At 41.6% G+C, this 11,691-nt stretch overlaps 1 protein-coding gene across 3 annotated transcripts in view; it reads left to right on the top strand.

Annotated features, from left to right (window-relative positions):
- The first annotated feature begins 1,124 nt into the window (after positions 1–1,124).
- Positions 1,125–11,691, top strand: part of LOC135617326 (tyrosine-protein phosphatase DSP1-like) — a 33,016-nt gene continuing 22,449 nt past the window's right edge. The window contains exons 1-3 of one of the 3 annotated variants that reach the window (XM_065117418.1): positions 1,125–1,519; positions 1,643–1,736; positions 2,794–2,873. In XM_065117418.1, coding sequence (XP_064973490.1) covers positions 1,305–1,519; positions 1,643–1,736; positions 2,794–2,873 — 389 coding nt within the window. In that variant the 5' untranslated portion in view covers positions 1,125–1,304. The remainder of the gene's footprint in view (positions 1,520–1,642; positions 1,737–2,793; positions 2,874–11,691) is intronic. The other 2 variants (XM_065117416.1, XM_065117417.1) reach the window with 2 other exon arrangements.

Genomic DNA, 11,691 nt, shown 5'->3' with positions numbered 1-11,691 from the left:
ATGAAAATGATATCTTCATGACCCATTTGGCATGGTTGTTCTACTGCCTAAGAAACAATAGACTGATGCAAAAGAACCCGAGAAGAGAGAGAGAGAGAGAGAGAGAGAGAGAGATCTCAACTAGCAGAAGACTCCAAAGGAAAACCCATGAAGATGCCAAGATGCAAAGAGTTGGGTGTCTTCTTGAACATCTTGGAGGTCGTCATCACTCTATGAAAAAGAAAAAAATGGCAGCCACCACAGAGTACGTGGAGTGCAGGCGATGGATTAAAGTAATCCCACCATGAACAGCATATTCTATAGAATGTACTTTGGTCCTCAACTTTAATGCATAAAGTCTTGTTTTCTGTCATAGGATGTCCCTTTAAGCTCCACAAGACAAGGTCAGTGACAGTAGCAAAGACTTCCAGGTTGGGTTAACTGAAGTAATATTGCCCTCTGCTTGCTGCCATTTCCTTCTTCTCTTGTAGTTTAGGCAGAGAAGAGATTATAACCTAAACCAGATACATAGAAGAGAGAGAGAGAGAGAGAGTGTGTGTGTGTGTTAATGGATTCGGTGGTCCTTCATTGCATGATTGGTGGTCCAGTGTACATTAACCTAACACTGAGAGGTAGGCCACCCACGCAGTGAAGTCTCTACAGCGGAGAATGACCATGGAGTTACTGTTCAAACCGTGACAATGCATGTGAAGACATCAATGGCATATGCTTTACGTGTCACGACACAAATTAACATTGTTGTGCCTCTGAAGCCCGAGAGAACTTCAAATCATCAAAATTCAGAAAGGTAAAATGAATATGATTTGCTGCCAGTTTTATTCATCATACCACAAATAACCTAACTAGATTACCCAATACCTTTGTTGCCACCTGCAATTAATGGCCACTACCATAATCTATATGTTTGCCAAACCATCTTTCTCAACACGTCTCACAGGTCGCACCTCACTCGCAGCTTTTACCACGATAATATTTTTCTTTAACTTGGAGCTTGGAAAGCAAGAAGACAAAAGGGAAAGAGAGAGAGAGAGAGAGAGAGAGAGAGAGAGAAAGCAAATCCGAAGTACAAGTGAAAAAACGCAAAAATGGGGTTGGAAGGCGAATCCATATAAATCTCAAACTGTTGTCACTGCTGATACATGTGCACAGCGAGAGAGAGAGCATACAACACACAAACGCACTGTGCTGTGTCTTGACTAGTCCGTACTGCTGCGTTCGGTTTACACTATTCATCCATCCGTCGCTTGATCTCAGAAGATTCTGCAAGCAGAGCAGCGGAGAATATTACGGAATATTCTCCACTTATGGGAAAACAACCGCTCGCTGCTGCGGATGACGAGGTGGAGGCGCCGGCGGCCGCTGAGGGGAAAGCCACTCGCTGTCCTCCTGCGGCCGCGGGGGAGGTGCTGCTGGTGCCGCCGCTCAACTTCGCGATGGTGGACTACGGGGTGTTCCGGTCCGGCTTCCCGGACGCGGCCAACTTCGGCTTCCTGCGCACGCTCCGCCTCCGCTCCGTCTTGTGCGTCGCCTCCCCTCCCCCCCGCCCCCCGTTTGTCGCACTGGATTGCGGAAATATCGCTTCTTTTGATGGTAGAAAAGGGGTCTTCTTGTTGGGGTTTGATGCGTCTGGTTTGGCTTGCAGGTGCCTATGCCCGGAGCCGTACCCGGAGGCCAACGTCAATTTCCTTCGAGCCAATGGAATTAGGCTCTTCCAGTTCGGGATCGACGGGTGCAAGGTGCGATCTTGATGCTTCCGCTGACTCCTGTTCGTATTGCTTTCCACATAGATGCACTTTTGGTGTTTGATTCTATGTTGCATGCATAAGTGGAGTGGTGTATGTTGCCACTGATGGGGATATAAACAGGAATAATATTTGTATATAAATAAATACTAGAAGACCATAATACGTAGCGGAATTAAATGGAACCACAATCAAATAGAACACCAAGATATATGTGGAAAATCCCTCCAATGTGAAGGGTAAAAACCACGGGGCAAACTAGAGATAATAATGAATATACAAATCTCAATCTCTTGCCTTAAACCCTAGCAACAATCACAAGAGAATAACTGGGATACAAGGATCACGTCACTGTCAACAATATCTAAAACCTCCCCAAGTAATCACAGCAAGAGTCTACTGTAGATTTGATCTAACTTGAGATGAGAAAACTACTAGATGATTGAGAACAGCCTCTCTACGTTGTCCTTGTCTTCTTTCCTTTCTTTCTCTTCCTTTTCTGCCTTGTTTTCCTCCTTTTATTTGGAATCTCGTGGCTGTTTTCTTCTCCCACGTTGCTGCCCTATTTATGCCTTTTTCTGCCTCCAAAACATAGCCACCACCCCTTCTAATGTTAATTAGGGTTAGGTTAAGAGGGGTTGTGGGCTATGGGCTGCCCAAGCCTACTATGGGTTGAATCTGTGGGCTGCCAACCCAATAACCTTCCCCTTCAGCCCATAAGGGAGGCTGTACATGACTCCTCAATATGAAGCCATGTCGACCAGCTGTCGGCATATCTCCTATCTTTCTTTTGGTAAAGTTTTTGTCAATATGTCTGCTCCGTTGTCATCTATGTGAATTTTTTGAAGCTGCAACTACTTCTCTTTAAATACATTTCGAATCCAGTGGTATCTGACATCTATATGCTTTGACTTGGAATGAAACATTGGGTTCTTACACAAATGGATGACACTCTGGCTGTCACAATGCACCACATAATTTTTCTATTTCAGCCCCAATTCTTGTAAGAATTCTTTCATTCATAACATTTCTTTGTATACCTCTGTAGCAGCAATATATTCTGCTTCTGTGGTGGAGAGAGCAATACACCTTTGCAACCTGGATTGCCATGATACAGCTCCCCCTGCAAAAGTAAGTACATAATCTGAAGTAGACTTTCTTGTATCTATATCTCTTACCATATCTGCATCTGTGTAACCTGTCAACACATATGGTCCACCTCCAAAGCTTAAACAAACCTTAAAGCTCCCTCTGAGATATCTAAAAATCCACTTCACTGCTGCCTAGTGCTATTTGCTTGGATTTGCAAGAAATCTGCTAGTAACACCAACTGCATATGCGATGTCTGGCTTCGTATATACCATTGCATACATTAAACTTCCAACTGCTGAAGCATAAGGAACCTTTTGCATTTTCTCCTTCTCCTCATCACTTGACGGACTCTGTTTTGAGCACAACTTGAAGTGACCTACAAGAGGAGAACCAACTGGCTTTGCATTGCTCAAACTGAATCTTTCTAATATCTTCTCGATGTATTTCTCCTGTGACAACCAAATCTTCTTATTTTTCCTGTCACGAGAAATCTGCATACCTAGTATTTACTTTGCTGGCCTCATGTCCTTCATTGCAAAAGACTCACTCAGTTCCTTCTTCAACTTGTCAATTTTAGACATATCTTTTCCAAGAATAAGCATGTCATCAACATAAAGTAAGAGAATAATAAAATCCTCACCAAACTATTTGATGTACACACAATGATCTAAAGCCATTCTTTTGTATCCATTTTCTATTATAAATGAATCAAACTTTATGTACCACTATCTTGGAGCTTGCTTTAGCCCATACAAGCTCTTATTCAATTTGCAGACAAAGTTCTCTTTACCTTTAACTTTGAAGCATTCTGGTTGCTCCATATAAATTTCCTCCTCCAAATCGCTATGAAGGAAAGCTATCTTCACATCTAACTGCTCAACCTCCAAGTCCTGGCTAGCAGCAATACCAAGAGCAACACGAATAGAAGACATTTTAACAACAGGAGAAAAAATCTCTTCAAAGTCAATACCTTTCTTTTGACCAAAGCCTTTCACAACCAATCTAGCTTTGTACTTTGGTTGAAAACAATATTCTTGAGTCTTCAACCTGAAAACCCACTTGTTCTTCAAAGCCTTCATTCCATTTGGTAGTAGCACCAAATCATAAGTGTGGTTCTTCTGAAGAGCATCCATCTCTTCCTGTATAGTAAGTAACCACTTCTCTTTCTGCTCACTTTCAATTACTTCCTGGTAACTCTTTGGTTCACCTGCATCAGTAAGCATCACATACTCATCTGTAGAGTATCTTCTGGAAGGTTGACGTTGTCTAGAAGATCTTGTCAACTGAGGTTCTGCGGGAACTTGCTCTCCAACTTCTTCTTACTCAACATATCCTGCAGGTAGATCAACATCAGGCTCTACACCATCTTCCTGTACATCTCCCCCATCACCCTGATATAATGGAGGAATAACTGGGTCACAATCTGCTAATCCTTCTACAGAAGTATTGGCTGGTGCCTTCTTCTTCAAATCTTCAAAAGTTTGATCCTCAAAGAAGACTACATCTCTACTTCTAAACACCTTCTGCTTTTCTGGATCCCAAAGCCTGTAACCAAAATGATCATATGAGTAACCAAGAAAAATACATTCTTTAGTCTTACTATCCAGCTTGGACCTCTCATTATCTGGAACATGTGCAAATGCACGACAACCAAACACTCTCAAATGCTTGTAGGAAACATCTTTCCCTAACCATACATGCTCTACAACATCACCATCTAGGGCTGTACATGGTGATAAGTTGATCACAACAACTGCAGTCCTCAAAGCCTCATCCCAAAACATTTTAGGTAGCTTGGCCTGTGAAACCATACATATGATCTTTTCCATGATGGTGCGGTTCATCCTCTTTGTAATTGCATTATGCTGAGGTGTACCAGGAACTGTCATCTCATGTTGGATCCCATGTGACCTACAATAGTCATTAAACAATCCTGTATACTCACCACCATTATCTGATCTTATGTATTTCAATTTCCTTTCTGTCTCCCTTTCAACCCTGGCATGAAACTCTTTGAAGACATTAATCACCTGATCTTTAGTCTTCAAAGCATAGGCCCAAACTTTTATGGAAAAATCATCTATAAAAGTGACAAAATAAAGTGCACCACTTATACCAAGAACATCAACAGATCCGCCAAGAGTTTTTGTCCTCAAAGGACCACATACATCTGTATAAACACGGTCTAAGACATGCATTTTTCTAGACAAAACAGGACTAGCAAATGAAACTCTATGTTGTTTACCTGCCAAACAATCAATACAAGGGTTCAAATGTATACCTCTGAGGTCGAGTAATACCTCTCTCTTAGAAAGAGCTTACAGCCCCTTCTCGCTCATGTGTCCCAATCGCCTATGCCACAACTCCATGCTGAAATCTTTTTATGTAGCATTTAACTACTCACCATAAGCTTTAGCCTGCAACCTGTACAAAGTATGACATTTCTTTTCATTAGCTATTGTTGAATCTCGGATTTTGATGATGAAGTCAATTGTCATTTGTTGTCTAATCTATGTGTTGAGATAAGTGTGCAGGATTAACTACGATGAAAGATAGACAAGCAGCAGGAGTTGCGCCGGAGTCAAGTTCATGATCACGTTGGGAGTTCGAGAGTTCGACGGAAGTACGGACGGTCGTCGGAGGTTCTGCGGGAACAGATCCGAGAAGTCCAGAAGCTTGCCAAGCGAAGCTCGTCGGAACTCGCCAAGTGGATCGTCGCAAAGTCCAGGAGTTTGCCGGAAGTCCGCAGAAGCATCACCGAGGGTTCATCGGATGATCGACGGAAGTTCGCCGGAAACTCGCCGGAAGAAGCGATTGACGCACCGAAGCAAAGCTGCAGAAATTGTCTTAGATTTAATCGTAGTTAGCATGGTGATTAAGTTAGAAATGGGAGGTGATCCCATTAGCTTAATCCTGGGGCAATTGGGCCCCTGAAGAACTCAAGTTGGGTCGAATGGTTCAACCCATTCGAACCCAAGAAGCTGTGGGAGGTGCAACCGCCCAGGCTAAGTCTCCCAGCGAGACTGGGAGGTGCAACCGCTCCAGCCAGGCGGTGCAACCGCCCAGGGCTCAGTCTCCAAGCGAGACTGGGCGGTGCAACCTCCTCTGTCAAGCGGTAGCACCGCCTGAGCTCAAGTTTCGAGCTCTGCCTGGTGATGCAATCACCGAGCTCAGTCTTCGAGCTCTGGAAGAAATGTACGACCTCTCTGGCCAGGAGATGCACAGCCTAAGCTCAGTCTTCGAGCTCTGGCAGAGAGGTGCAACCACCTCTGGCAGAGAGGTGCAACCACCTCTGGCAGAAAGGTGCAACCACCTCTGGCAGAGAAGAGAAACTTCTCTGGTCAGGAGATGCACCGCTTGAGCTCGGTCTTCGAGCTCTGGCAGGAAGGTGCAACCACCCCTGACAGAGAAGGTGGAACCGTCCGAGCTCAGTCTTTGAGCTCTGCCAGGCGGTGCCACCTCTCCAGTCGAGAGGTGCAACCGCCTGAGCTCAGACTTCGAGCTCTGCCAGGCGGTGCCACCTCTCCAGTCAAGAGGTGCAACCGCCTGATCCCGAAATTCCGGGATTTGATCGTTTTGAGCTCGAAATTTGAATTGGGTTGGGGCCTATAAATACCCCACCCATTCAGCACTGAAAAGATACAGACCTACACCGAAATCTTGATCTTTTCTGTGATTCTAAGAGCTCAAAAGTGTTGTAAAGCCCTTAAGTCTCCTCCTTCTGTTCTTCAAGTTTTTCAGTTGTAAAGTGAGGAGAGAAAGGTCTGTAAAGGTTGTCTCCTGAGCCTGTTAAAAGGAGAGAAACTGTAAAAGGGCAGTTTGGCCTTCGCCCATTGAAGGAAGGCCCCTAGTTGACGTCGGCAACCTCGTCGGTGGAGGAAGCCAAAAGTGGAGTAGGTCAAGGCTGACCGAACCACTCTAAATCTCTGGTTTGCGTTTATTTTTGAGCACTTTATCATTACTGCAAACCTCCTCCATTACTACTGCACTCTGCGCTTTCACGAACAAGTTCTAAGTGCTGTTCTTCCGAATCTGCATTCAGACGTAAATTCGTATTTTCGTACATTACAGTTTACGTTTACGTTTGATTCTGCAGAACTGTCTTCCGTGCTTTTACGAAAGAGTTTCCTTGCAGTTTACACTTACATTTTGATCCTATTGATAACTGCAAACTGTCCTCTACAATTTTACGAACGAGTTTCAACATTTAGACGTAAAACTGCATTTAGACGTAAATCGGCTTTCCTCTCACAATCATCAGTTCTCAGTTCACGTTTACGTCTTGATTTCAACTGCATACTGCCTTCTGCGAGTATACAAACGAGTTTCAAAGTTTAGACGTAAATCTGCGTTTAGACGTAAATCTACGTTTAGACGTAAAACTGCGTTTAGACGTAAATCTGAGTTTAGACGTAAACTGTGCTTAGACGCAAAACTGCGCTTAGACGCAAACTGTGTTTAGACGCAAACTGCGCTTAGACGCAAACTGTGTTTAGACGCAAACTGCGCTTAGACGCAATCTGCGCTTAGACGCAAACTGCACTTAGATACAAACTGAGAATTAGCTTTTGCATCATAATAGCTTTTATTGAACGAACGCAGCTTTTGGTTTTTAATCGCTGTAAGATATCCGCTGCACTAATTCACCCCCCCCCCCTCTTAGTGCTCTCGATCCTAACAATTGGTATCAGAGCCCGGTTAACTCTCAAAAGGATTAAAACCCAAGAGAGATGGCTTACGCCGGAAACCAAGAGGGTCATTCTATTACACGTCCACCCATGTTTAATGGGACGGACTACACCTACTGGAAAACCCGAATGAGGATCTTTCTTATTTCTATGGATTTTGAATTATGGAATCTTGTCGAGAATGGTTTTTCAAAATCTTCTCTTCCAATGATCGATTGGAATGATTTGGAGAAGAAGGCTTTCGCTCTAAATGCAAAGGCTATGAATGCCTTATTTTGTGCACTCGATAAAAACGAGTTTAACCGTGTTTCAACTTGTGAAACTGCATTTGATATTTGGCACACACTCGAAGTGACCCATGAGGGCACAAGTAGAGTAAAAGAGTCAAAAATCAATTTGCTGTTACACTCTTTCGAACTCTTTCGGATGAAACCGAGTGAAACCATTGGCGACATGTTTACCCGTTTCACGGATGTCGTCAACGGTCTAAAAGGACTCGGAAAGAGCTTTTCGGATTTTGAGCTTGTTAATAAGATACTAAGATCCCTTCCTAAGAGTTGGGATCCTAAAGTCACCGCTATTCAAGAGGCAAAAGATCTGCGAAATTTCCCTCTTGAAGAACTAATCGGGTCACTAATGACCTATGAAATGACTTGTAAAGCTCATGAAGAGCAAGAAGACATCCTTCCAAAGAACAGGAAGGATATGGCACTCAAAACGTCAGAATGCCACTTGAGAGAAAACTCAAGTGATGAGGACTGTGATGATGACTTGGCACTTCTAACAAGAAAGTTTAAAAAGTTCTTTAAAAGAAACAAGTTTAAGAATGATGCAAAAAATAAACTTGAACCCAAAAAGGACCAAGTGATCTGCTATGAATGCAAAAAGCCGGGACACTACAAAAGTGATTGTCCCCAAGTCAAGAAAAGAACAACAAAGAAGAAGGCGCTCCAAGCAACATGGGATGATTCGAGCGCATCTGAGGAAGAGGAGTCCAACACCGAGCAAGTTGCTCATTACGCCTTAATGGCCATCAAAGACGAGGTAACAAATTCAATAGATGCTGATTTATCTTTCGATGAATTATTAAATGCTTTCAATGACTTATTTGACGAATGCAAGAGTATAAGTAGAAAATATAAATTGCTGAAAAAGATGCATGATAGTCTTACTTGTGAGTTTGATAAGTTAAAAGTCGAACATCATGATAGTTTAAATTCATGTATCAAATGTCATGATTTAGAAACTATGCAAAAAGAAAACCTGCTACTCAAGGACACCTTGAAGAAATTCGAGGTTGGTAGCAAGTCATTAAACATGATCCTTGCAAACAAGGGTCACATTCCAAAAAGGAGCGGGATTGGATTTGTGAGAAATCCTCACCAAAATCCAACCACCTTCATAAAAGGCTCCATCTTACATGTTCAACACCAAACCAAGTGCAACTTTTGTTGCAAATCTGGACACAAGACACATTGTTGTCCATTCAAGAAAATAAGTCCAAACAAATTAATTTGGGTTCCTAAAGGAACCATGATAAACTCTATGCAATATGATAGAAAATGTAGATCTATTTATGAGGCACCCAAAAGCAAATGGGTTCCTAAAGATCATCCCTTTCTATAAAAACATTAAAAGTCTAGGCCGGAGCAAGAAATGATATTCTGCTCCTTGACTCTCAATGGTCATAAACCAAGAATCAAAAAGGAACTCGCAACGCTTAAGTAACAAGTGGAAGTTGTGAAATCACAAATTCGATACAACCTTATTAGAAACGTATGATATCCAAATTCACATACCCCCCTGATCTTCAAAACCCGTTCATCTACGAATTAATTCTTGTAGAAACTAAATATGTCATGATCTTAAAAGGGATACCAAACAAACATACGTATGCACGTTAAAAGATCTATCTTGATCGTACAAGAGCTTCTTCCTTAAATAAAAAACTCATATGAAATCATGTAACAAACATTAATTGCTCTGAAACTCTCCTCAAGGCAAAAGCTCCCTAATCAAATCATATTAGGTGCTCACTGGCTGCAGGCGGTGGCACCTCTCCAGCTGGCGGTGGCACCTCCAGCTATCACGGGTTGCCAGAGGTTGCACCGCTCCAGCCAGAGGTGCAACCGCCAGCAGCTCTGCCCTTTAAACCCACACTAGGGCCGGCTGTGAAACCGACCCCAGCTCACTTCCCTTCCCTTCTCTACTCCCCCAAACCTCCTCCATCTCCACTTCACCCCGTTGAGCTTCCCAAATACCTCCCATTTCGGAGCAAAACATCAAGAATCCTTCTCTCTTTTGAAGAATCAACCAGTATTCTCTAAGAACCTCTTAAATTCTGTTTTGCTCTCCATTCACTCTTGCTCATCTTTATCCCTCTAAACTGTTGTAGTTATGGGATCTAGAAGATCCTCAAGGGACAAGGGAAAGAGGAGATTAGTAGAAGAGTTTGATTTCACCCTCTTTGATTCGAAAAACCATGCTGAAAAATTTCCCTCTTTCGAACTTAGAAGCATCCATAAGGGAAAATACGTAGACATACATGAACTTAGAAACTTAGAAACTATCCAATGGTTTGCAAACCTAGATCTACTTCCAATCTTGCAGATTAATGAACCCATCTATCCTAGACTAGTTCGATTGTTTTACAATAACATAAAAATAGATGAGGAAGAAAGGATGTCCACCTATCTTTTAGGACAACACATCTCAATCACTAATAGATTCATTTGTGATATGATAGGCATTCCCATGAAAAGCATAGGACTTTACTTTAGAGGATCATGGGTTGATGAAACTATTGGAACATCCTATGCTGAAGCCTTAGGAACAATCTTGGACAATCCCGACATAACATTAGTTCCTAAAAGTTGTGAACATCTACTACCTATGAACACTAAATTACTTCATCATATCATGACTAGTATAATCCTTCCTAAACAATACCATCATGATGAAATGAGTCAATTAGAATTAGGAACTATGTACTTAATCATGAAGGGACATGACATCTGTCTTGGGTATCTTATCCAACAAAGCATGTTAGAATTATCTAAGAAAGATATGATGCTCCCATATGGTGGTATAATCACTAGAATAATAAAAGCTTACGACATTCTAATATCACCAGAAGAAGAAGTAATGAAAGTAGATCGATACAGCATAATAAACAAAAATCTACTTCACCGACTAAGATGTTACTATAGAAACGGTATCTGGGCTAGACTCCCTAGAAGGACAGATCACCCTCAATCTGAACCAGAACCGGAAACACCAGTATTTAGGGGTACTCAATCTCCTCCAATCCTTCCCCTTGAGGAAACACATCCAGTTGAGCAAACTCATACATCCGTCGAAGAAATTGGGATTCGAATGGACCGATTCGAACAGAGACAAGAACGGATTGAACAACGACAAGATCAAATTCTATCATAGCTACAGCAGATTCATAGTCAATTCGACTCCTTGTTTAGGCACTTTAATTTTCCACCTCATGAATGAACTTGTATGAACATTTGTTGTTGTAAACTTCTTATGTTACTTCTGACATGCTGGTTGTAAACATCTATTGTGGTAAACATTTGACATGTGCTTTGTGGTAAAGGTTATCTCGAACTTTAATCATATCGTTTTTTTTTTTTTTTTTGATATGTGATAAGAATATTGTGTTCTGAAACTAAAAGTTTTGAAAACCTTGTGCATTGATTAGGAATGTTGATGTGTCCGAATAAATAAACTTGTTAAAATTATTTTTCGGACTATATTGAATGATCAGATCACATGAATGCCATTTTCTATTATATGTGAAAATCTGTAACAAAATCATGTCCAAATGCATCTTAGTTGTTCGAATGCTATAAAACAGATTTATTCGTACACTTTCATGAAAAATAAGTTTTTGAATTAAATCTGATAAAGTGATTCCTGAATATGTATGTCATTCTGTAATATCTTTACGGGTAAAATGAATTATAACAAAAGGGGGAAGAAGTTTTCAAAGCAATCTATGTAAAATCCCTCTATAAGCTTTCGTCTAAATTGGTCTTCCTTGTATAACAATGCTTTTTGTTGATGACAAAGGGGGAGAAATATATGAATTGATAAACACTGTGATTAGAAATACCTTGAGTAATGCTATAAATAATGTTTGCACAATGCCATCCTTG

The sequence above is a fragment of the Musa acuminata genome, chromosome BXJ2-7 (assembly GCF_036884655.1).
Source record: "Musa acuminata AAA Group cultivar baxijiao chromosome BXJ2-7, Cavendish_Baxijiao_AAA, whole genome shotgun sequence".
In the NCBI taxonomy this organism is placed as follows: Eukaryota; Viridiplantae; Streptophyta; class Magnoliopsida; order Zingiberales; family Musaceae; genus Musa; species Musa acuminata.
This window is presented reverse-complemented; position numbering and strand designations above follow the sequence as displayed.